Raw genomic sequence first — 23576 nt, forward strand, 5'->3', positions numbered from 1 at the left:
TGACCGTCAGAGATCACAAGCAGGCAGAGAGGCAGGCAGAGAGAGAGAGGAGGAAGCAGGCTCCCTGCTGAGCAGAGAGTCCGATGCGGGGCTCGATCCCAGGACCCTGAGATCCTGACCTGAGCCGAAGGCAGAGGCTTAACTCACTGAGCCACCCAGGCACCCCACCCTGCCTGATTTTTTTAAAAAAAGATTTTATTTATTTATTAGAGAGCACAGGGCAGAGGCAGAGGGAGAAGCAGGCTCCCCCCTGAGCAGAGAGCCCAATTCGGCGCTGGATCCCAGGTCCCGGGGATCATGACCTGAGAGAAAGCAGATGCTTAAGGACTGAGCCATTCAGGCGCCCCGCATTTTTATCTAATGCTAATCTGTGTTTCCTGAGGATAAAGATCCACCAGTCCCGGGCCTGACCAGGGCCTGACCGAGAGAAGGTAGCATAGGAATGACTGGTTGTTGAGGGATGAGTCCCAGATGGTCCTCCTAACGCAGCCTCTGGGAGGGGCCTGAGAAGGATGACGCAGGTCCAGGTCTTGGAGAACTCAGAGGCTGTTAGGGATGAAATAAGTGGCTGCGTTCCCAGCCATGGAGGAGTCTGGACATCCGCGCGGGAGCCCTGAGGGAAGGGCTTGGAGTCATCCGGATGGAGGAGTCAGGAGATGGCTGGAGGGAAGGAGCATGGAGCACCTCTGTCACGGGGGTGCCGACCAGGGCAGCTTTATGGGACGGGGGCCGAGGACCGGAGCCAGGGGTGTCAGGAAGAGGGGGGCGCATGTGGGTGCTTTGGGTCTCGGGGCAGAGTTGCCCAAGAAAGTCTGTTGAGAAGCAGCTTCAGTGCCCTGGCCCTTTGTCCAACACTCCTCTCCTCCACCGACCTTGTCCCGCTTCCCTCCTCAGACGAACGCCTCACGGCCGAGGAGATGGATGAGCAGAGGCGACAGAATGTTGCCTATCAGTACCTGTGCCGGCTGGAGGAAGCCAAGCGGTGAGCCAGGGGCCTGCCCCCGTCTGCTCCCCCGTTTCCCACCCTGCCCACTCCAGGCGCCTACCCTCTAGCAGATGTAAAAGGCCTGGGGTCCTTCTCTTTTAAGAGTTTATTTTGTTAGCGTGGTTTTGGGTTCAAGATTAAGAGGAAGGTCGAGATTCCCCAGGTACCCCCGGCCCCCACACGTGCCCCCGGCCCCCACACGTGTCCCCGGCCCCCACACGTGCCCCCGGCCCCCACACGTGTCCCCGGCCCCCACACGTGTCCCCGGCCCCCACACGTGCCCAGCCTCCCTGTCAACATCTGCAGGCGGGGCGTGCTCGTTACTACCGATGAGCTCACCTGGACACGTAGCCTCCCAAAGTCCGTGGCTGACCTTGGGGATCACTCTGCCTTCAAAATCCTCCGTGCTCTGCCTCTTTTTGTCCCCCATCCCGCGCCCTGGCAAGCACTCCTCTCTTCTCTCGTCTCCTTGGCTTCTCCGTGTTTGGAATCACACAGTACGAGCCTTTTCAGACTGACTTCTTTCACTTAGTCGTACGCATTCAAGGTTCTTCCGTGTCTCTCGGGGCTTGACAGCTCGTTCTGTTTTAGCGCTGACCGGCCTTCCGTTGTCTGGATGGACCTCGGTTTTCTAGTCCGTCACCTACGGAAGGACGTCTTGGTTGCTTTCGAGTTGGGCGCTTGTGAACGAAGCCTCCATACACGGCGGCGTGCAGGTGTTCGTGGGCCGCGTGTTGTAAGTCCTGTGGGTGAATACCAAGGAGCACCACTGCTGGATCACGGGGCGGGAGTGTGTCTCGTTTTGTAAGAAATCACGAAATTTCTAGAGTGGCTGCAGCATCTCAGCGGTCCCAGCAGCCGGGACTGGGACCGGGAGCTCCTGGTCCCGCTCGTCCTCGTCAGCATCCCGTGTGGTCAGGGCCCCAGATTGCGGCCAATCTGATAGGTGCGTGGTGGAGTCTCACTGCTTTCGTTTCCATTTCCCCCGCGGCACGTTCTCCCCCACCTAATGGTGGGGGATCTTTCCAGACGCTCGGTTCCCATCCCTGCATCTTCCTCGGGGCCGTGTCTGTCAGTCGGCATCTGTGGCCCGTATTCTGATCAGTTGTTTGTTCTTGTTGTGTGAGTGTGTGTTTCAGTGAGCTCTGAGCCTGACGTGGGACCCGAACTCATGACCCCAAGATCAAGAGTCACGTGCTTCACCCACTGAATCAGCCAGGCACCCTGTTCTCTGTGTATTTATTTATTTATTTATTTTAAGATTTTAGTTATTTATTTGACAGACAGAGATCACAAGCAGGCAGAGAGGCAGGCAGAGAGAGAGGAGGAAGCAGGCTCTTCGCCAAGCAGAGAGCCTGATGCGGGGCTCGATCCCAGGATCCCGAGATCATGACCTGAGATGAAGGCAGAGGCTTAACCCACTAAGCCGCCCAGGCGCTCCTCTTTGTATATTTCAGATACTAGTGTTTTTAATTTTTTTTTTTTTAAGATTTCATGTATTTATTTGACAGAGAGAGAGACAGCGGGAGAGGGAACACAAGCAGGGGGAGTGGGAGAGGGAGAAGCCTGCTTCCCGCTGAGCAGGGAGCCCGATTCGGGACTCGATCCCAGGACCCTGGGATCACCACCTGATCGGACGGCAGACACTTAATGACTGAGCCACCCAGGCGCCCAGATACTGGTCTTTTATTAGATATGTATTTTGCAAATATTTTCTTCCCATGTCTTCCCATTTTCTTTTCTGAGCAGAAGTTTTTCATTTCATTTCATCTATTTATTTATTTTTAAGATTTTATTTACTTGAGAGAGAGCAAGAGAGCACACGAGCAGGTAGGGGAGGGGCAGAGGGAGAAGCAGCCTCCCGCTGAGCAGAGAGCCCAAGGATGTGGGGCTCGATCCCAGGACCGCAAGATCACGACCTGAGCTGAAGGCAGACATGTAACTGACTGAGCTATTTGGGTGCCCCAGTTTCTCATTTTAATTAAGTCCAGCTTATCAATTATTTCTTTCAAAGATTGTGTCTTTGACGTTGTGTCTAAAAAGTCATTGCCTGGGGTGGGGGTGGGCGGGGAGTCATCGCCGGGGCGCCCGGCCAGCTCAGTCTGTAGAGCATGCTACTCTTGATCTTAGGGTCACGAGTTCAAGCCCCATCTTGGGGATAGACATTACTAAAATAAAAATTTTTTAAAAAGTCATGGCCACACCGAAGGTCACCTGGTTTTGCCTTGTGTTCTCTTCTAGGAGTTTTACAGTTCGGTATTTGACATTTAAGCTGATAATCTATCTTGAGTTGATTTTGGTGATGGGTGTAAAGTCTCCGTCTCGATTTCTTTCTTTTGCGTGTGGACGTCGGGTTGCCCCAGCGCTGTGTTGGAGAGGCGCTCCCCGCTCCTCGTCAGCGGTCAGCTGGCTGTTGTGCGGGTCTGTTTTTCTCCCTTCTATCCCACGGGTCCGCCCGTCTTTCCCTGAGACCGCTCTGATGGTCCGTGGTCAGACGATCACAGATGACTGTGGCTCAGACGGGCGGCGTCATCCTCCACCTTTGTTCTCGGCCTGCGATCTGGCGTGGGCTCTTCTGGATCTTGGGCTCTACTATAGAGGCGTTATGTCGATATCCACAAAATAAGTTGCCAGGAGCCCGCGTGGGAGGGTGCTGAACCCGCAGAGCAGCCGGGCCGAGCTAACGCCTGGGCGGGTGTGGACTCTTCCTGCCCACGAGTGTGGGCTACCTTTCCCCTGAGTTTGTTTGTCCTTTGAGCTTACTCATCAGGGTTTCATAGTTTTCCTCCGAGATCTTGTATATATTTTGCTGGGTTTATACCTAAGTATTTCATTTTTGGGTGCTAATGGACACCGTATTGTGCTCGTAGTGTCAAGTTCCGCTGGCTTGCTGCAGGACCTGGGGCAGCGACCGACCCATGTGTGTTAGCCTTGTGTCCCACAGCCTTGCGCGAGGTTTTGTGTCGCCTTCTTTCACATTTTCCCCCCCGGTCACGCCATCGTGAGCAAAGACACCACCTCCTCCTTCCTCCGTGCGCTCTTCCGGGCGCAGCACCGCTCTGACACCCACAGACGTTACCCATTAGTCCTTGGGAGATCAACACGCAGCCATTTTCAAATTTTCCTGATTGTCTGGAAAAGTAATCTATTTTTTGATTGCCTTCATCAAAGAAGGTTCCCACAAAGCTCACAGGTTACATCTGGTTGTTGCGTCTCTTGAATCTTCTTTAATCCAGAACAGCTCACCTTCCCTCGCACTTCTTCACGTCACCGACTTGGAGAAGGCGCCGGCCTGCCGGCCATGTACACGCACCACATTCTGGGTTTGTCTGTTTACCTCCTTGTGTCCAGCGGCTTGCTCCTCTGTACCCCGTGTTTCCTGCACGTGGACGCTGCCTCCACGGCTCTTTCTAATCCGCAGAGGATTTCTAGCATTCTCCAGGAGAGCAGGTGGCGTGGGTAGGCCGGAAGTCAGGTGGCTGTGGCTGGGAAGGCACAGAGCGAGGCGTGACTGGCTCTCTCTGAGGATAGAGGCTTCCCTGGAGGCGTCCGTGCGCGGACGTTGGGAGGTCCCATGCCCCCTCCCCCCGTGCCACCATCAGTGACAATCTGCTTCCCGAGTCTTCTCCCCGCGCGCTCATACCCGTTAGCTCGTGTCACACGGTGCGGCTCTGAGATGTGTGTGTGCGCGCAGGGGGTGCTGTACAGAGCAGGTCTTCTGATTCCAAGGGCTCTGGCCTTTCTGTCCTTTTGTGCGGCTCCCATCACCTTGGGGGTTTCCCCACGAACCCCATTGTCATCAAAGTTGGGTTCTAAGCTGTGTAGACATAACCCTTCAGGCCTGGGTTCACAGAAAACTCGCAGAGAGAGAAGCGAGCAGACGTGGTTCGGTGGGACAGGCGTGCGAACCAGACCGAGAGACAGGGTCTCGCGTGCAGCCGCTAAGGGCCTCCCTGCAGACACACAGGTTCAGGATCCATCAGGGGAGATTCCTGGGGGTGAGCAGGGGCCCAGGACTGGCCATTCTGGCGCCTGTGGCAGCTTGGGATCCAGTGGCAGCAGCTAGAGCAGGGCAGAGGGAGGAGCTGGGAATAGGACAGGACCCAAGAGTCCGGGACCCTGTGTGCTGGGGGATGGGGTGGCGATGGGCCCTGCTCTGTCCCGCACTTTCAGCTGGATGGAGGCCTGCCTGAAGGAGGAGCTCCCTTCGCCGGTGGAGCTGGAGGAGAGCCTCCGGAACGGAGTGCTGCTGGCCAAGCTGGGCCACTGTTTTGCGCCCGCCGTGGTCCCCTTGAAGAAGATCTATGATGCGGAGCAGCTGCGCTACCAGGTGGGGAAGGGAGGTCTCTACCTTCCAGCTGCTTCCTCTCAAGCTTCCCCTTCTCAAGGCTGTGACAGTAGGGCGACCGTATAATTTATTGTCCACACCCGGACATGGTTGCAGATGAAAGGGACTGCTCTCAGTCACTGCACGGGGCCACCAGGAGTGGCTCGGGTCCCCTGGCTGGACACTGTGTGCAGGTTTTAACAGCAGAGGACTCTTGCTAGCTAGGTGTTGAGATGCCCCTGGTGGGACGCTTCTAAGCCAGTCGACACTCAGAGGCTTATGGGCTTTGCCGCCGTGACGATATTCCTGGGCTGCTGCCTCTTCTGTGTGCCCTGGCCAGCCCAGCCCTGTCTCCTCACCTCACCTCTGGACTCCCCTTTGCTGGGAAGCCTTCCTGGGTAGTTAATCCCACATCTGCGCCTTCCTTCCCAAATGTCCTGCCGGCTCAACCTTTCCTGGTGGTTTCTATCTGTCTGTGTCTCTCTGTCCTGGGGCTTGGGGGATGGAATATGGGAAACCCATAGGTCAGGGTCCTCTGGCTCCTCCTGCCCTTCAGGCTTCCGAGCTGTGGTCTGGGCTCTGGCCACGGGGAACCCTGGAAATAGATTCTCGTCTCTTCCCTTCACTTTCAGGCCACCGGCTTGCACTTCCGGCACACGGACAACATCAACTTCTGGCTGTCTGCAGTAGCCCATATCGGCCTGCCTTCGGTAATGCTGGGCCTCGAGATTGGGGTTCATCTTGTCCCCCACTGACCCCCACCCCCTGTGTGCACGCTTTGTCCCCCGGGACCCTTCAGCCCCCACCTCCTTCCTCTCCTGGGTGAACTTGATCGGAGGATTTCGATGGCAGCTGCCTGTCTCTCAACCATGCCACCTGGCGCTGCCTCTCCTTCCCGCGGGTGAGGCAAGTGGAGGGAGATGGAGGCTCCCTTACCCCAGCTGCAGGGTCCCCACTAGTGAGCGAGGCTGCCGTGTGCTGCTGGAGATGGGCTCACGGGAGCCAGCCTTCTTCCCAGGTTTACAAGCAAGGCCACGCCACAGGCCACATCCCTTGGGGGTGGACTTGGAAGCCTAGCCCCTGGACCCGCGCTGGACACGTGCTATGTGTCCCTCGGGCTCTTCAGACCGTACATGTTTCTTGACTGTAAAGGGGTGTGGTGACCCCCCTGGATCCACCCTGGGCAGTTGTCAGGAAGACTGGGTGGTCTGCGCGGTTCCCTCGGCGAACGGTAGAGAACTGGGCGCATTAGGGCACCGCGGGACTCCACCGTGTATGTCTTCCTCCGGGGAACTGGGAGACAAGGCGGCCGCACAGAGAGGCTCGGTGGGAGGCAGGGGCAACTGAGACGTCTGTCCTCAGTGAGGCGGGAACTCAGTGAGGTCCCCAGGAATCTCAAATGGCCGAGAGGCTTTGGGGTTAGACCTCAGCAGTCCCCAGGGGGCACGGGTCGCCATGCTCCAAGGACTCGGTTCCTCGAGGGGCCCCCACTGCTCAGAGGCCTCTGGCTGAGCGACAGGGGTGAGTTCCCTGCCCCATTCGTGATGGCGCGGGCCTCCGTGGGCCTCTGCGGGAGCATGGCCGCTTGTCTGGCGAGAGTCCAAGGCCAGGAGCTCAGTCTCGCTGTGTCTCTAGGACGCACAGGGGGCCTCATTCTCCTGGAGGATATGGCCCACGTCCTACAACCTTGAGAGACCTACCTGTGTCTAGTGAGCCCAGGGCTGTGTCTGTGGCTAGGCCTTGGTTCAGTATGTGGCCCCAGGGCCTTTCTCTAACACTGAGTGTGTAGGTACAGTGCTGGCTGTAAATGGCCGGGGAGACGGGCCTAGCAGTCACAGGCCACAGAGAGCACACAGCCGGGGGAGAGGACACCGTTCCTCGTCCCTCTCTCTGTGGCTCATGTAGTGGTGTTTCTGATGGCTGTAACCAGCTGGCTTCTCCCCCAGACTTTCCTCCCGGAGACCACAGACATTTATGACAAGAAGAACATGCCCCGGGCAATCTACTGCATCCACGCGCTCAGGTGAGGGACCTGCGCTCTCGTCCTCGGTTTCCTGTGGGTCAGTGCAGCCGACAGTGGGCAGCAGGCGTGGGAGCAGGAAGGAGGGCGGGTCGGCCACAGGAGCGCTTCTCAGGAGAGGGAGACTGTAGAGGCTTGCGGCTGGGTCTAGGTTTATGAGCATGTGTTTTTACTGCAGAGAGAGAGATCATGCGCACAAACGGTGGGGGGCATAGCGGGAGACGTGGACTCCCCGGGGAGCATGGAACCTGACGTGGGACTCGATCCCAGGACCCTGAGATCATGACCTGAGCCGAGGGCGTTTCACCCACCGAGCCACCCAGATGCTGCTCGTGTGCATCCAGCAAGAGTGGACACGTTTGTGTGTGGCTCATAGGGTGAAGGAGAAGGGCGATAGGGAAGGGTCTTCCACTGGTGACTGGGGCCCAGAGGGATCCAGACAGGCCCCATCAAGAGCGTCGCAGGTGAGGCACTTAGCGTGAGTGGTGACCGCTGTCTGGCTGTACCCACGGCCGGCCATGAGCAACCAGTGGCTAAATCCTAGATCCTAAAGTGACCGACCCATCCCCGGGTCTGCCTTGTTGCCTCCTCCTGACTTCATTTCCCACGTCCGCGAGCCGGGCCTGCGGGTCTCAGCTTACGATGTCCCATCTCCAGACACTGCTCCAGCCGCACCCCCTTCTCTGGGAAGTCCTGATCCCCCCGACCTCTCCACCATCCCATTCCTCTTCTGCAGCACTTGTCTCGGGCTTGCTTCCAGTAACCTCACTCCCCGTGGACCAGGGGGCCTTGGTCCCCACGTCAGGGTCCCTGTGGTGTCTCACACGGACCCACACGTCCAGCACACCAACATAAATAGGCCCCAACGCCTTTCCTTCTTTTCCAGTCTCTTCCTCTTCCGGCTGGGACTGGCCCCGCAGATCCACGATCTGTATGGGAAAGTGAAGTTCTCAGGTGAGCCCAGATCCTTCCCCAGCCGCCTGCGTGGGAGGGTCTCGGGGGGAGGCTCTGGCCCTGAGGAAAGGCGTCTGTGGTGTCTTTGCAGCCGAGGAGCTCAGCAACATGGCCGCCGAGCTGGCCAAGTACGGCCTCCAGCTGCCTGCCTTCAGCAAGATCGGGGGCATCCTGGCCAGTGAACTGTCGGTGGACCAGGCTGCGGGTAGGGCCCGGGCTCTGGCCTGCGAGGGGCGGGCTTCATGGGAACGGGGAGCCTCTGGGCCTCAGATAGATTCTGGGTGCCACTCATCGGTAGGGAGGCTGCCAGGCCTGCTGGGTGGGGAAGGGGATGATATTAGAGCGGCGGTGGCTGGCCTCCTGACCCTGGTCCCTCACCCTTCCCAGTCCACGCCGCCGTGCTCGCCATCAACGAGGCAGTGGAGCGGGGGGTGGTCGAGGACACCCTGGCGGCCTTGCAGAATCCCAACGCGCTGCTGGGGAATCTCCGAGAGCCTCTGGCGGCCATCTACCAGGAGCTGCTGGCCCAGGCCAAGGCGGAGAAGGCCGCCAGTGCCCAGACCTGCGTAAGGAGCCGCCTCGGGTGCCGAAAGCCGGGCGGCCCAGGAGCCCCGCAGTGGACAGGACTCCTGGGGGTCCTGTTCCACGCCCCAGAAAAGCTGTGGGAAAGTGTTGCTTGTGGGTTATTGTCGCGAAGCAGGAGAGGCACCGGGGAGAATGTTGAGGACTGAGAGGAGGCAGGAGGGGTTCTGGGTTTGGGGTGGGCTGAGACGGGGACATGGAACTGCATGAGACCGACAGGAGGTGCCAAAGGTGGGCCTGGAGCCCTGGGTTCCCCAGACTTCTGACCAGACTGCCCTTTGGGAAGGCCCCTGTGGGAGGAAAGAGGTACAGACGGGGGAGGAGGAGGAGGAGACGAGGCCGGCGTCCCAGGCCTCACTCTCGGCGCAGGGGGGCAGAGAGAGCTGGGACGTGTATGACCGCTTCCTGACTCAGGCTGAGATCCAAGGCAACATCAACCACGTCAATGGTGAGAGAAGAGGCCTTGGGATGCTCTCGGGCTGAGCCCTTGTATTGGGCGGTTTGGGGGTGGCTTTTGCTTGGGCCAGCGGCCCTCATGTCTCAGGGAAAGAGAGAAAGATCCATGTCAAGAAGCAGCATGTGTCCTGTTCTGAGGCCTCCGTGCCCGAGACGCGCCCCATCGGGGGTGCTTGTGTTTGGATGGAGATCCATGGGTAGGGCGGAGGCGAGGGCAGGCCTTCCGGCTCTGGGTCAGGCTCCCTCCCGAGAAGGAGGTGTGAGGAATGGATTGGGGGGGGCAGGAGGGGCTACTGGAAGTCTGGGGACAGAGGGGGCCTCCGCCTGTTTGGGGCAGGGTGTCCTCAGTGTCTGGGGCGGTGCGGGACGAAGGCTGCGAAGATCCCGCTGAGGGTTTGGGGCAGGGGCGGGGGCTCTGGGGCGGTGGGAAGAATAGGGCTGGGCTTTCACATGTTGTCTGCTGTGTCGTCTTGGTCTTTTGCAGTCCATGGGGCTCTAGAAGCTGTTGATGATGCCCTAGAGAGACAGAGCCCCGAGGCCTTGCTGGAGGCCCTTCTGGACCCAGCGCTGGCCCTGCAAGGGCTCAGGAGAAACTTTGCTGGCTGGTACTTGGAACAGCTGAGCTCAGACAGAGAACAGAAAGCACAGGTCAGGCCCACAGCCTGCTCCCCGCTGTTGGCTGCGGGGTATGGGGGCAGGTCTCTTCCTTAAGCGCTGCCTCTGTCACCTGCTGGTGTTCAGGCAGGGCCAACTATGTGTGCAAAGGATTACATCACCCCAAAGCCTAAGGGCCTAAACTGACTGGGGGGACCCAGACGCAGCACGGGCAGTGATAGGCTCCCCTGTTGCCTAGGGGGACCTCAGCTTGGCGATGTCGTCTCCACGGCTGCTGGCGCTCTCCCCAGCGTCTGGGCGGGTCTGTCAGTGCCTGGTGGGTACGGGGAGGCAGAGGCTCGAGGCAGGGTAGTCGGGCGCTGCTGGGAGCCGGGGCTGGCAGCATCTGCAGGTGTGCACGGCCCTGGGTTCCCCTCTGCTTCACCCCTTCCCCTCCCCAGGAGCTGGGCCTACTGGAGCTTTTGGAAAAGGAGGAGGTCCAGGCTGGTGTGGCTGCAGCCAACATGAAGGGTGATCAGGAACAAGCCAGTAAGTTGCCTCCAGCCAGGGCCTTCCTGGCTTCTGTGTAGGGTCACGCAGACTGGTACTGGTGGGGCCTCTCCCCCTCCCCACCCGTCAGGGCTGCCTGGAAGCATACGACAGCTAGGCTCCTGAAGGCCTTGGGGTCCTGATGGCCATGCTGTGGGGCTGGGGCTGGGCCGGGCAGCCCTCTGCAGGGCACGTCCCCTGCGTGGGGCCACTTTCAACCTGCTTGAGGCCTTTGGCTTCTGTGCAGTGATTTCCCAGGTTAGAGAGAAACTCATGATCACACTCAGTTCCCTTTGAAAACCCTGCGTACAAATATAATTCTTTATTAGAGGAGTGTGTTGGTGACCATATCTCTCCCGGGGGTCAGCCCGCCCACCGCAGGAGCGAGAGGAGGCAGGGCACGGGCCTGAGCTGCAACCCGAGGCCACCAGTCCTGTCACAGCTGCGGGCACCACCTGCTGGCCTGGCCGCTCACAGTCGCTCGCTCGTCCGCTGCCGACGCACGGGCCGGCTGCTCGCGTCTCTGCTGGACGCCGCAGGCCTTCCTGGGCTCCGCCGCATGCACGTAGCCCTCAGTCCCACGCGCTCGGTCCCACACGCTCGGCCGGGGCCTGAGACCTGCGTTTCTCCCTCCCTTCTCATCCGCCCAGTCCAGCCAGCCAGATGGGCTGCTCTTCCGGGCAGTCCAGCCTGCCCCACCGCCGGGCCTCTGGTTGTCCGGGTTTCGTTTCTGCACACTCACCCACGGAGGGCGGGCGGCAGCGTCCAGCGCGGCCTCCGCTGCTTCGTGCTCCCTGGCGGCCGGGGCCCTGGGGGTCGTAAGGCGGTGCTGACACGGGGCGGCCGGTCTTCGTATCCTCATTTCTCCCCACAGACCCGCCTCCTTGATGCCAGGGCTAGATCTGCCTGGCATTTTCCAAAGCCTGCTGTTCGAGACCCCACTGATGCCCCCCGACCCCTTCGAGCTTACTGCTGCCCTTTGCGGCCCAAACGGGTCCACGTTGGGGCTGGTTGCCTGTCCTTCTGTGCTGTCGGCTTGATTTGGCCCCCAGAGCCCCTTGTCTGGCCTCCTCTTACTCCGCTCCACGGTCTCCCGCCAGTCCTGTCCCCGCCGCCCCCGCCGCCCTCACGGAGGCGGCCCCTCCCTACCTGCCACCGTGCTCATCTCTGGGCCGGACAAGTGGCTTCCTCTGACTCCTCGCACTTCTTCCTCCAAAACGCTTAGATGCTTATTTTGAACAGAGCAGAGGGCAGAACAATTGTGCTTTTTTTTTTTTAAAGGTTTGTTTGTTTTGAGAGAGCGTGTGTGGGCCCTTGTGCGTGGTGGGGGAGGGGCAGTGGGAGAGAATCCCAAGCAGCCGCCCCACTGAGCGCCGACCCGGGGCTCCATCTCAGGACCCTGAGATTGTGACCTGAGCCAAACCCCAGAGTCAGATGCTCCGGTGGCCGCAGCATCCAGGCACCCTGAGGCAGAACTCTAAAGAGTAGTTGCCAAGCCGTTCTGCCTCTGAGACCCCAACAGGAGCCAGTTAGATGGGAGAGGGGGCCGGGCCCTGGGTGCCCAGACTGTGCAGCCCTCCCCCTCCTCCCCTGCAGTGCTCCAGGCCGTGTGCAGGATCAACAGAGCCATCCAGCGGGGAGTGGCAGCTGCCACCGTGGAGGAGCTGATGTGCCCAGAAGCCCAGCTGCCTCCCGTGTACCCCAGCGCCCCAGCCGTGTACCAGCAGGAGCTAAGGGCGCTCCAGCAGCAGCGGGGCGGGGTGAGCCCCAGACCACACCCCCAGCGGAGCACCCTCAGTGGGCTCGGGGAGGGAGGTGGGCCGCTGTCCCTGCGTGTTGAGCTGATCCTAGGCGCTAGGACCCCTGAGCAGACCCTGCTCTACACACACATAATACGAGAACCCCACAAGGTAAGGTTTCCATTTTAGAGACGGGGACAGTAAGACGCAGAGGCCGACACGGCTCCCACCACAGCTGCAGCCGGCCGTGCAGCGCTGAGTGCAAATGCGTGCAAGTCCCCATGGCTCACCCCTCTGTCTGGCAGCCCCCGCCCCTGTGCAGACAGCTTCTCCCACAGCAGGGTGGTCTCCTGCAGGGAATCCCCAGTCCCAGGGGGAGCTGGAACGCACCCGAGGTCCAGACAGTCCCAGGCAGAGAGAAGGGGATGATGTCGGGGTGGAGGACTTCAGACTAGGAGACCGAGGGAGCCGCGCTGGGAGTGAGTCTGGGAAGGCTTCCTGGAAGAGAAGAGCCCAGTGCAGTCAGACCTGCGACACGAAATTCAGAGCATGACCCTGGTCGTGGCCACTCTGGCGGCTGCGTAGGAGGTGTGCGGGAGGTAAAGAAAGCACTGGGCCCCGGGTCATGGCCACCAGCGTGGGAGGTACCTTCCAACTCTGCCTCCGTGCCGTGGGCCCTCGGGCAAGTGAGCTCCTTGTCTACTCCTGAGTTCATATAAGGACGCGGAAGCAGTGGTGTGTGTGTGCGTGGGATTGTCATGAGGCACACGTCAGCCGTGAGCCTGGCCCCTGACCTCTGTGGCCGGGATTTTCCTTGGCGGGAGTCTGCCCTGCGGGGGCGCGCATGGTGCCCCAGACACGGGGATCAGCACACACCGGGGTTTGGAAAGGAGGAGAAGCCGGGGCCACTGAGTGGGGCTGGGGCCTCTTTGTCCCCCTCTGTCCCCTGGAGCCTTGCGAGCTTCCTGGTGTGTGCTGGGAACCACCCGGAAGCCCGTGGGCTCATGGGTGAGCGTGGGCCCTGGAACCCGGGGGCTGGGTTTAACTTCCGTGACTATGGGCTCTTCTGCGAAAGGGGGATGTTAAGGGCACCTCCCTCCCCGGCCTGTTAGGAAGGCGCTTACCCACTGAGCCTGCAGAGAGCACGCTCTGCCGTCACGTTCAGTTAGTCGGCGAATGAAAGAGGCCGCTGGGGCTTGGTCAGAGACTGGGGTGCGGGGATACCTCGAGGGCGGGCTGGCCGTGGCCCCAAGCCTTCACCAGCCCCAAGGGACCCGGCGCTCCCGTTACAGGAGCTCGGCCACGAGGAGCTCTTCGTGGCAGTGGAGATGCTGTCAGCTGTGGTCCTGATCAACCAGGCCCTGGAGGCCGGGGACGTCGGTGGCTTCTGGAGCAGTCTGGTGAACCCCGCCAGCGGCCTGGCCGAGGTGGAAAGAGAGAATGCTCAGCGGTGAGGGAGGTTGAACCCTGTGGCCAGGGGCAGGGGTGGAGATCTGCCTTGGGCGCTGCCCTGCTCCCGCCCCCCACCCCGGGTCTGTCCGGGCTCCTCAGCCCCTGCTGTCCTGGGAATGGGGTTCAGGCCTCCCGCTTCCAGCATGTTCTGTGCTTCCAAGCCGAGGTGCTAGAAGAGCAAAGAACAGAACCAAATTCCTTCTCTCGTCCACCCAACATGGCGGGACGAAAGGGAGGAGGAGCCGTGGCCAGACCCAGACTGGCCAAGGGGGTGACTGGTGGGGACGTGTGGGGGTTACGGGAGGCCCTGTTGGCAAGGGGACGTTGGGAGAGCTCTCAGGGCCTCTGTGTTTGTCATTGCACAGACCCAGGGCTGGTCGTGTGCTTGGCGCGGCAGGGTAGCGCGGGGACAGCGGCAGCCGGGGCCGGATGTCGAGGCCGCACTGTGGCCTTGACTTTCCCTCTCAGCGAGAAGGAAGCCATGGCGGGGGCTGGGGGTGGCCTGGAGGGGGTGGTCTGAGCTACGTTTGCCAGGCTCACTGTGGCTGCTGGGCTGAGGACGGGCTCCCGGGTTGGACGCGACAAGCGGACAGCCTCCAGCGTGGGTGTGGGGACACCTGTTGGAGGGCGGTGGCCGTGGAGGTGGTGAGGGGAGACTGGTTGGGAATCTGTTCCTGAAGGGGATGTGACGGGGTTGGGTCGTGTGTGCGTGTGGGCTGTGAGACAGAGTGTGGTCGCATGTGACGCACGATCTCTGTCCTCAGAGGCTGGAGCGCATGTCGGCCGAAGTGGGCAGGACTGCGCTGCACAGGCTGAACGGGCTCGGGCTGGGTTTCGGGAGCTCCCCAGGAGTTCCCGGGCTGCAGGTGGACTCCGGGGAGTCACTTAGGCTCTGGCGTCTCAAGCCAAGAGCTCAGGATAGGGGTGTGGAGCCCCAGCAGTGGGAGGCTCAGGCGTGTGGGCGTCCGGGAGGAGGCAGCACAGGGGCTTTGAAAGCACGACCTCCAAGGTGGAAAGAGAGGCCAGAGCCTGTGAGGGAGGCCGAGTGGTGTTCGGAAGTGCCCTCACCCCTGGCTGACACCGCCCCTGCGGCTCTCCTCTCCCGCCCCTGCTGCCAGTTACTTTGATGGTCTGGCGGAGCTGCGCCGGGCGCTGGCCGGGGCCATCCTGAGCTGGAACGACCTGCAGGCCACTGTGCACCGGGTCAACGCCCAGGTCCAGGAAGAGACTGACCGTGAGTGGAATCCCGGGCCGGTGGAAGCAGCTCGGCGCGGGCAGCTTACCATCCCTTCCTGTGAGCCTGGTCCTCGGCCCACCCAGATCTCTCCTTCCTAGAGGTCCTTGCCGTCAGCCTCATCAACGAGGCTCTGGACCAGGGCAGCCCCGAGAAGACCCTGTCTGCCCTCCTGCTTCCCTCGGCTGGCCTGGAGGACATCAGCCTTCCTGTCGCCCCTCAGTACCATCTCCTTCTCGTGGCAGCCAAGAGGCAGAAGGCCCAGGTGAGGTCTGAGTGGGCTGAGTCCGTCCCCAGAGCAGGAAGGGCCTCCCCTGTGGGTAGAGCTGTGCCTGGGCTGCGCCTTGGGAGAGCCCCGTGTGATGAGACAGTCCCTTCTGAGGGGGAGGCCACCAGGAGGGACCCTGCGGGAAGGTGCCCGTCGGGCTGGGCCCTGGCCCGAGCGCCAGCTGGCAGTGCGCAGAGAGTGGAGGGGCTTTCTGAGTGGCAAGGGCACAGGCCTGGGGGCCGGACAGCCAGGCTGCACTCACTGCCCTAAGCTCTGCTCGTTGGTCCGTAAAATACCACGCGCCCTGGTGCTCTGTCTGTACCTTCTGGAATGGGGGAAGCACTCGGTCGGAGAGTGGGGCAGGGTTTGAGCGCGTGGCAACCTTAGCCACGGCCATCCGGAGCCGTTGAGGGCTGGGCCTGCCCGCTGGACCGCCTGGGTCTGCTTCCAGGCGGTTGGCCCTGTGTGTCCCTCTCACACCACTCAGGGCCCTGTGAGCGTTTGGTGATAAGAAGCTTCTGGCCGGGTTAGGGCTTTCGGTGAGCAGCATGATGGGTGCTGGCGAACGCCGACGCTGGCTAAGGACGGGTCGGGGTCTTCTCTGCTGAGCGTTGTTTGTGCCTGACAAATACAGGTTCCGAAAAAAGTCCTTTACTTTTTTTTTTCATGATTTTATTTATTTATTTGAGAGAGAGAGAGTGAGCACATGAGCAGGGCAGGGGGAAGCGGGCTCCCCGCTGAGCAAGGAGTCTGACCTGTGGCTCGATCCCAGGACCTCAGGATCATGACTTGAGCCAAAGGCAGATGCTTAGCTGACTGAGCCCCCCAGGCACCCCAAGAAAGTGGTTTAGAACGCTGCCTGGAACAGAGTGCTCGAGCACATGTCTGTTTAGAAAGTTCTCTCTGCTAATTGGGAGGGAGCAGAGTCTGGGATTGGGATTGGGTGAGGCACGGGGGTTGGGGGGGTTCCAGCCTGACCACATGGCTGAGTGAGCCTGTGGTCACATGAACCCGGCCACTGCCTGGTGCAGTGGCCGGGTTCAGAGCCGGAATGGACAGGATGGGCTGGTGGTCAGGGTCAGGGTTGGCCTGAGAAGGTACACATGGGGCATAGGTGAATGGGGAGCTGGGACCGGAAGGGGGCGCCTCCGGTGTGGGCTTTCCTTGGCCGCGCTGGGCACCAGGGCGGGTAAGTGTGCTGCTCAGAGGCGGAGGACATTGAGGGCTTCCAAGGGTTCTGGGAGTGCTGCGGCCTGGCTGAAGCTTGGCCAGCCTGAACGCAGCCGGGAAAGAGCCTTCTGAGCCTCGGCTCAGAGTGGGTGGAAGAGGTGGGCACCGCTGTTCCTGGGGCTCCTGCCGCCTTGCCTGGATTTTGGTCCTCATGCAGCTAAGCCTGGGCCCTGGGGTGGCTGGCCTGGGCTCTCATCTTCCCCATGTCAACTTCCTAGGCGACTGGGGACCCTGGAGCACTGCTGTGGCTAGAAGAGATCCGCCAGGAGGTGGTGAGAGCCAACCAGGACACAGACGCCGCACAAAGAAGTATGTGGGCCGCGCGCCCTGCAAGAGCCCAGGGGAGGGCTGGGGGTGGGATGTGGGCTCCCCACTCACCCCCTCTTGCTTTCAACCTCTTGGGGATGCGGCCAGAACTAGAGCAGGGCCTCGGCGCTTGGCCTGGATGATCGGTCTCCTACCCGCAGCTGGGCAGGAAATTCTTGGGGGCTGAGAACCCTCAGTCCGCACGTGCCTCCGTCGACGCCTTCCAGGGGTCCTCGCCCCCGAAGCGTGAGCACGGGAAGTCGGGTGGTGGCCAGAGGTCCATCCTGTCCTGTGCTGGTAACTGGAGTTTGGGGTCTCACCGTCGGCTCTGGTTGTGGGGGGAAGGAAGAACTGGCTTCGAGAACAAGTAGGCAGGATCGGGAAGACACTGGCATTCTGCTGTAGGAGCTGGTAGTATCTGTTGTCCCTCTGTCCATCTGTCTGTCTGAATGACACAAAGGCAGGTATTGCACTTCTTGGATTTTGTTCTCTTCTGAAGAAACTATCTTGAGGTTCTCTGCCTGTATTCTGCCTTTGAGCTTCTGTACGAGGGACTTGGAGCTATCCTCCCGCCCCGCCGGCCCCGTGCCGCCTTCTCCGGGAAGCTTTCCTTGATTGCTCCCTTTTCCTTCAGCACAGCTGCGTGCTGCTGGGGTCATCTGTGTCTGCCCCCGTGCTTGGGTGTTCCCTGTTCCTTTCATCACATGGGGCTTGTGTCCCCCGTTTCTGAATGGACAGGACAAGGGCCCCATGGGAGGGACTTGGGGAAGGGGTAAGGACGAACCGCTCACTCCCGATATCCCTGTCAGTGGCTCTTGGTGTGGCCGCCATCAATCAGGCCATCAGGGAAGGCAAAGCAGGCCAGACGGAGCGGGTGTTAAGGAACCCTGCCGTGGCCCTCCGAGGGGTGGTTCCCAACTGTGCTGACAGCTACCAGCGGGTCTTGGAAGCCGCCATGGCAAAGAAGAGGCACCCAGGTAACGGCCGCAGCCTCAGCCTCCATGTCTCCGCCTGCCCCACCGCCCCCTCCGAGCCCCCTCTCCTTCTTCACTTGGCTTCCGCTCAGGAGCCCCGGCACTCTGGGTCCGACACGGCATGAAGGACGGCTCCGCCTACTACTTCCACCTGCAGACCTTGCAGGGGACCTGGGAGCCGCCCTCCGGCTGCCGCCTGAACACGTCCCACCTGACTCGGGAGGAGATCCAGGTTGGCAGAGGCCCCGTGGGGGAGGGGGTCGGGGAGGGGGCTACCCCCCGCCTGGTCCCACAGGCTCTCTCTCCCGCCTGCAGTTGGCCGTCACCAAGGTCACCACAGCGCATGACCGCCAGCAGCTCTGGAAGGCCAACATCGGCTTCGTCATCCGGCTCCAGGCCCGCCTGCGGGGCTTCCTAGTCCGGCAGGAGTTTGCAGAGCGCGCCCACTTTCTGAGGACCTGGCTGCCGGCCGTCGTCAAGATCCAGGTGGCCGGCTGTGGCTTCGGACATTGTCGGGGGTGGTGGGCTTCTCTGAGCCACAGGGGTTTCCTCCTGCTTGCTTTCTGCTGAGCAGAGGGGGATGATCTTCTGGCCTTGGAGCAGGAAGGGCTACGAGCTGCCGCTAGGAGCCTGGACCGCCTGGGTTTGAATCCCAGCCCCACCAGGGGTGGCCGGGTGACCTGCACATGCGCCCGCTGTCGCCCAGTTTTCCCAGCTGCAGAATGGGCACGTGGTCGCTGGAGCGCCTCCTTGTAGGGTTGTCGCGAAGCATCCGAGAGGCGCCTGGCTGGCAGGCGCTTACTGTTGTCACGTCGCTGTCCCCAGGGCAAGAGCGGCTCTGTCGCCTCTGTGAGGGGTGGTGGGAGTGAGATTTAGCAAGCTGTCAAGGTCCAAGACACAAGGGCTCCCCGAGGTGGGTAAGCAGGACCGGGTAGGCCATCCCCGAGGGGAAGAGCCATGTCTTTTCTCTCCAGCTAGCCCTGTGGCTGGTCCAGTGCGGCCGCGGGGCAGGACCTACACATAATGGGAAAGTTGGGCCTCAGGCCCACCCACTTGACAAGCCAGGAAAGATGGAGCCAAGCAGAGACCCCAGGTAGATGGGACCCGCAGGTCGCGTGAAGGTGTGCACAGTGCGAAGGTCCTTTATTGACAATGTCTGCACGTCCGGTCTGCAAGGGTGCCCCCTGCGCCGGGCCAGGCAGGAGACGGATGGGACAGATGAGTGACCACAGCTCCTCTGGCAGGACCTGGAGCACAGCTGACATTAGGTGCCTTGACGGCAGGGACACGAGGGCAGCCCTGAGAGCCTGGGGGTGGGGGGCCCTCGAAGGCGAACCAGCACGTGTGGGGTAGCAACTGGGGGCTCAGGCTTTAGAGTCAGAGGCTGGACTTGGCCTCCTGGTCCTCCTGCTTGTGGGTCATACGACCTTGGGCACCTCTCTTAAGGCCACTCTCACACCATTCCTTATTCACAGCGAGGGCCCCACCTCGTATGTCGATTATGCGGACTCAGCGGGAAAGTACCCGGGGCACTGAGCTCAGGGAGCGCTCGTGGGCAGCAGCCATCGGAAGGTGTTGAATTGCAGGGCACCGGTCCCAGGACTCCCTACAGAACCTTAGTAATTAGCATCTAGCGGTCTGATCGCAGAGATTCCTCCCTCCTGAGCCTGGACTGGAATTTCACACGCATACTACAGAGCCAAAAAGCCAGTGACAGCGGAAGAGGGGATGGGGTCAGAGGGCATGTGTGCCACCAGCATTGGGGCTGTGTGGTCTCTGGCCTGGGTCCTGGGAGACGGGGAAAGGGAGCGGTGGCCCAGAGCCTCAGGCCACCTGTGCTCCAGCCGTAGGGAAGGAAGAGGCAGAAGTGGGGCTCCGGAAGCTCCGAGCCTGACCGAGCCCACAGGTCAGGTCCTGACTTCTGACCAGTCCAGACTGGGAGGCTCTTGTCTATGGGGGAAGAGCCGAGAGGGGTCCCCTTAGAGGGCAGCTGGACCTGGAGAGGGAGAAGAACCGGTGCTGAGCAAAGGCTCGGGCAGGGGTGGGGGGAGCTTCCTGGCCTCCAAGCTCCAGGCCAGACAGCCGCCCTCCCAGGCCGCACTGGCCCTTTTGCATCCTGTCCCAGCAGAGCGACGGGGTCAGCCATGGGGGTGGACCGCGGCCAGCCGAGCTGTGTGTAGGAAGGGAGCGGAGGACAGCTGGACGGAAGGGGCCACTCAAACAACCAGCCCACGGCCGTGCCTGTGCGGGAGGATGGTCTGGGTTCTGAGCGCCCTGGAGAAGTTTTCCCGTGGGACAGACAGGAAGGATGTCAGGACGCAGGGGTGCCTCCTGCACGTCCAGAAGAAAGTGTGATGTTTGAAGTGGCTGGAGTCACTGAGGAAGGACCGGGCCAAGAGTCATGTGGGTCTGGTGGTCAAGGCCTTCAGGAGGCTCAGGCAGGCCTCACGCAAGCTGCGGGGAAAGGGGAGCGGCCCCGAAACGGGAAGGGAGCCGCCAGTTTGTGCTTTAGGGACCGGAGAGTGTGTGGTTCCCAGAGGAGCTGGTCATCCCAGCCCCTCCCAGCAGACCCGCAGGGCCGGGGCGCCGCGGGACAGGGAGTCACCGGGCGCCGTGGCAGGCAGGCTGGCGGAGGCGGAGTGGGGTGCTGGCGCGGTGCACGGAGTGAACAAGGGTCGCGTGCAGTCCACATGGCATCTGCAGGAGTGGGGTGCCTCACTCCACACCTGCGCACGTCTCTGTCCCTGCTCCGTGGGTCCCCCCAGACTGCGCGAGTGCCTCTGGGGGACACAGTGCGTGCTCTGGTGAAGGTGTCAGACTGTTCACCTCTTGTGACTTCCAGTTGGGTTTCCGTGACGCTGCGTGGGGTCGCTCGTGTGTGCCTGTGTGTGTGTGTGCACGTGTGTGTGTGTGTGTGTGTTTGCACGTGTACACGTGTGTGCAGGGACGGGGGTGGCAGAGCCTGAGCTGGGCTGGCGCAGATGTCTGGTCGTCCCGTGAGGGTAGCCGTTCACAGAACAGGGCTGGTTTCCCCTCCGCCTCCCCCAGCCCCCGATCCCTGGGACGGCCTGTCGCGCCGCAGGGACCAGCGGGGGCACCCTCTCTCCTGCCCTGACACAGGCTCACTGGCGGGGGTACAGGCAGCGGAAGGCGTACCTGGAGCGGCTGCAGTATTTCAGAGCCCACTCGGATGCTGTCATCAAGGTAGCTGCTGCGGGGCTAGGCAGGGGGTTCCCACGTCCCGAAGGGCCCTCTGAGATGATGGGCGGTCGCCTCGCGGCCTCTGAGATGGTGGGGGCCTGCCCGGGTCCTGGTCTGGGTCCAAGGGCCAGCCCTGAGCCTGCAGCTCTGAGGTGGCATGTGTCCTCAGATCCAGGCCTGGGCCCGGGCATGGGCAGCTCGGAGGCGATACCGGAGGCGTCTGGGATTCTTCCAGGAGAACGTGAGTGTTCCCTGCTGCCCCGTCCCCAGGCCCTCCCTTCTGCCAGGGGACCGGGCGAGGGCAGCCGGCAAGCCTTTCTCCACCTGCGCTCACGGTAGGTTGAGTCCATCGTGAAGATCCAGGCATTTTTCCGCGCGCGGAAGGCCCGCGATGACTACAGGACGTTAGGTACGTGACCTGGTCCCCTCTGATCGCTGATCTGCCCATGCTCCCTCTGTCTGCGAGCGCCTGGCTTCCGGTAGTCAGCAGGGCAGAGGTCACGCCTCCCCACGGCTTACACGCTGGGCTTTGGAGAAGTCTGTCCTTCCTCAGCCCCCTCCTCGCCAACCGCTGATGCCCCAACCTTGAGCATTTCTCCGGATCCAGGGTGCGTGGGGAGTGAGGATGTGTGCTCTGCCTTTGGGGATCCCCCAGTTTAGAGGGAGAGACAGGAATTCCCCCAGAGCCAGGCAGGTCTAGATATCCCTCCCGGGGTCACATAGCAGGGAAAGAGAAGTTACGAGATGTCTGTGCAGGAACATCCTCGAACAGGGCCTGTCGCCGAAGCCCCCGCCTGCCCCCGAGATGGCCCGGTCATGGGGAGGTCTCCCCTTGGCAGGTGCTTGCTGTTCCGGGCTTCAGATTTCCTGTGGCCGCCACCAAAGCAAACAAGGGACAGCTCTCCTGCAGGACTTCCCGCCTCTGTGCACTTTGCCTTCTTGTGTGGCCCGGAGATCCCCCAGCCCTGGCCCTCTGTGACCCTGCATGCACGCAGCCTTGTGCCATGCTGGGACTTTGTCCTGTCCCCTTGGTCCCCTGAGAAGGGTGCACATCTAAACCCTCTCGCAGATGATTCTGGGCCGCTCTTGGCTCCTGTTCTTAAAGCACAGAAGCCCAGCCATGGAGGTCCTCTGTGAGGTGATCCCAGGGTCCACTTCTAACTCAGCCTCTGGCCCTTGGGTTCTGGGAGGTGTGGGCCCTTTCCCTTCTGGGCCTGAGGCGACACTTCTGGCCTTCAGGTAGAACACAAGACGCTGGCCACATGTCCTGTGCTGCCCGAGCCTGTTGTGCCCGCGGGGTGCCGCCGGCCCTTCCCTGGCTGCGGATGCTTGGCCAATCTGAGGAGCAAATGGGACTAGGGGCTCATCCGAGGGGGCTAGGCCTCCGACCTGGGGGCAGGCAGTCCTTGGCGTCGGCCCCGGACTCCTGTTCTATCGTACCTGGCTATCACCCAGGGAGCTTGGGGACAGGACTGGTTTGAGGCAGCCCCCTGCCCCCGGCCACAAGCAGAACCAGTTAGAAAAGGACTGGGCGTTGGGGGCCTGTTGGCCTCAAGCAGGATGGGGACCAAGGGCTGGTAATAGGCAGGGGCTGGCGAGGACATCTTTGGGAGGGCGCGGCTGGTCCTGATGCCTCTTTCCTTCCTGCCAGTGCACGCAGCCCATCCGCCTCTCCGCCTGGTGTGCAAATTTGCCCACCTCCTGAATCAAAGCCAGGAGGACTTCCTGGCGGAGGCCGAGTTGCTGAAGCTCCAGGAGGAAGTGGTTCGGAAGATCCGGTCCAATCAGCAGCTCCAGCAGGACCTCAACCTCATGGACATCAAGATCGGCCTGCTGGTCAAGAACCGGGTCACCCTGCAGGTGAGGAGCCAGCCCACTGTCGCCGGCATGTCCTGCGTCCCCTGCCTGTCTGGGGAGGGTAAGAGCAGGAGACCAGGCAGACACATCCCTGGTGTGAATGGAGAGCGCTTTCTGCTCTTCCTGCTGCTTCCTCGTGATGGGTGCGGGCTGCCTGCATCTTCTCCAAGTCTGCCTCCTCCTTGGGGAGCGGGGGGGAGTCTGTGCACTTTGCCCGGGCAGCGCGGAGCAGCACGTGAGCCTGCAGACACGTGGCGACGTGGAGGAGCATGTGCTCCAGCTCGGACGGCAGAGCAGCAAAAACCCACAGACGTGATGTCGGGGCCTGGCAGCTCCAGTCTCTGCAGGGACTCCCCCTGTGACGCCAGAGGAGCCAGCTGAGGTGTTGGGGGGGCCGAGGCCGGGTCCCTCTGCCCCCCAGCACCATTTCTGTCTCGCTCCTGCCATGAATGGCTCAAGTGGCTCTTCGAGGGGCCGCTGCTGACCGTTACTCTGCCCTGTGTGGGCCCGCCCCGCACCTGCAGGAGCTGGTCTCCCACTGCAAGAAGCTGACCAAGAAGAACAAGGAGCAGCTGGCAGGCCTGATGGTCCTGGACAGGCAGAGGGGGCTGAAGTCACTGAGCAAAGAGAAGAGGCAGAAGCTGGAAGCGTACCAGCACCTCCTGTACCTGCTCCAGGTGCGCAGCAGCCCCGAGGGCCTGGGGCCTCGAGACCTTCCTGTGCGCGCGGTCCTCTTCCCAGGCCTAGTGCCGTGGCCCCAGAGACGGGGACCGCCGCCTCCCGTTCGTCCTCCGAGGGAGCTCCTGGCAGGAGATCCTTGCCTGATTTGCTCGCTAGTCCTCTGGGGG

General features: G+C 61.6%; 1 protein-coding gene across 1 annotated transcript in view; it reads left to right on the plus strand.

Annotated features, from left to right (window-relative positions):
* Positions 1-23576, plus strand: part of IQGAP3 (IQ motif containing GTPase activating protein 3) — a 34404-nt gene that overhangs the window by 1673 nt on the left and 9155 nt on the right. The window contains exons 2-24 of the mRNA XM_045086730.1: positions 895-982; positions 5159-5315; positions 5945-6022; positions 7259-7335; positions 8219-8286; positions 8378-8491; positions 8674-8852; positions 9238-9316; positions 9809-9972; positions 10380-10467; positions 12064-12227; positions 13499-13656; positions 14777-14892; positions 14994-15157; positions 16609-16699; positions 17506-17673; positions 17763-17902; positions 17986-18156; positions 20791-20874; positions 21041-21112; positions 21211-21280; positions 22523-22731; positions 23253-23405. Of these exons, the coding sequence (XP_044942665.1) occupies positions 895-982; positions 5159-5315; positions 5945-6022; positions 7259-7335; positions 8219-8286; positions 8378-8491; positions 8674-8852; positions 9238-9316; positions 9809-9972; positions 10380-10467; positions 12064-12227; positions 13499-13656; positions 14777-14892; positions 14994-15157; positions 16609-16699; positions 17506-17673; positions 17763-17902; positions 17986-18156; positions 20791-20874; positions 21041-21112; positions 21211-21280; positions 22523-22731; positions 23253-23405 (2852 nt within the window). The remainder of the gene's footprint in view (positions 1-894; positions 983-5158; positions 5316-5944; positions 6023-7258; positions 7336-8218; positions 8287-8377; positions 8492-8673; positions 8853-9237; positions 9317-9808; positions 9973-10379; positions 10468-12063; positions 12228-13498; positions 13657-14776; positions 14893-14993; positions 15158-16608; positions 16700-17505; positions 17674-17762; positions 17903-17985; positions 18157-20790; positions 20875-21040; positions 21113-21210; positions 21281-22522; positions 22732-23252; positions 23406-23576) is intronic.

This window comes from Mustela putorius, unplaced genomic scaffold (genome assembly GCF_011764305.1).
Source record: "Mustela putorius furo isolate JIRA1106 unplaced genomic scaffold, ASM1176430v1.1 tig00000997_pilon_pilon_pilon, whole genome shotgun sequence".
Taxonomy (NCBI): domain Eukaryota; kingdom Metazoa; phylum Chordata; class Mammalia; order Carnivora; family Mustelidae; genus Mustela; species Mustela putorius.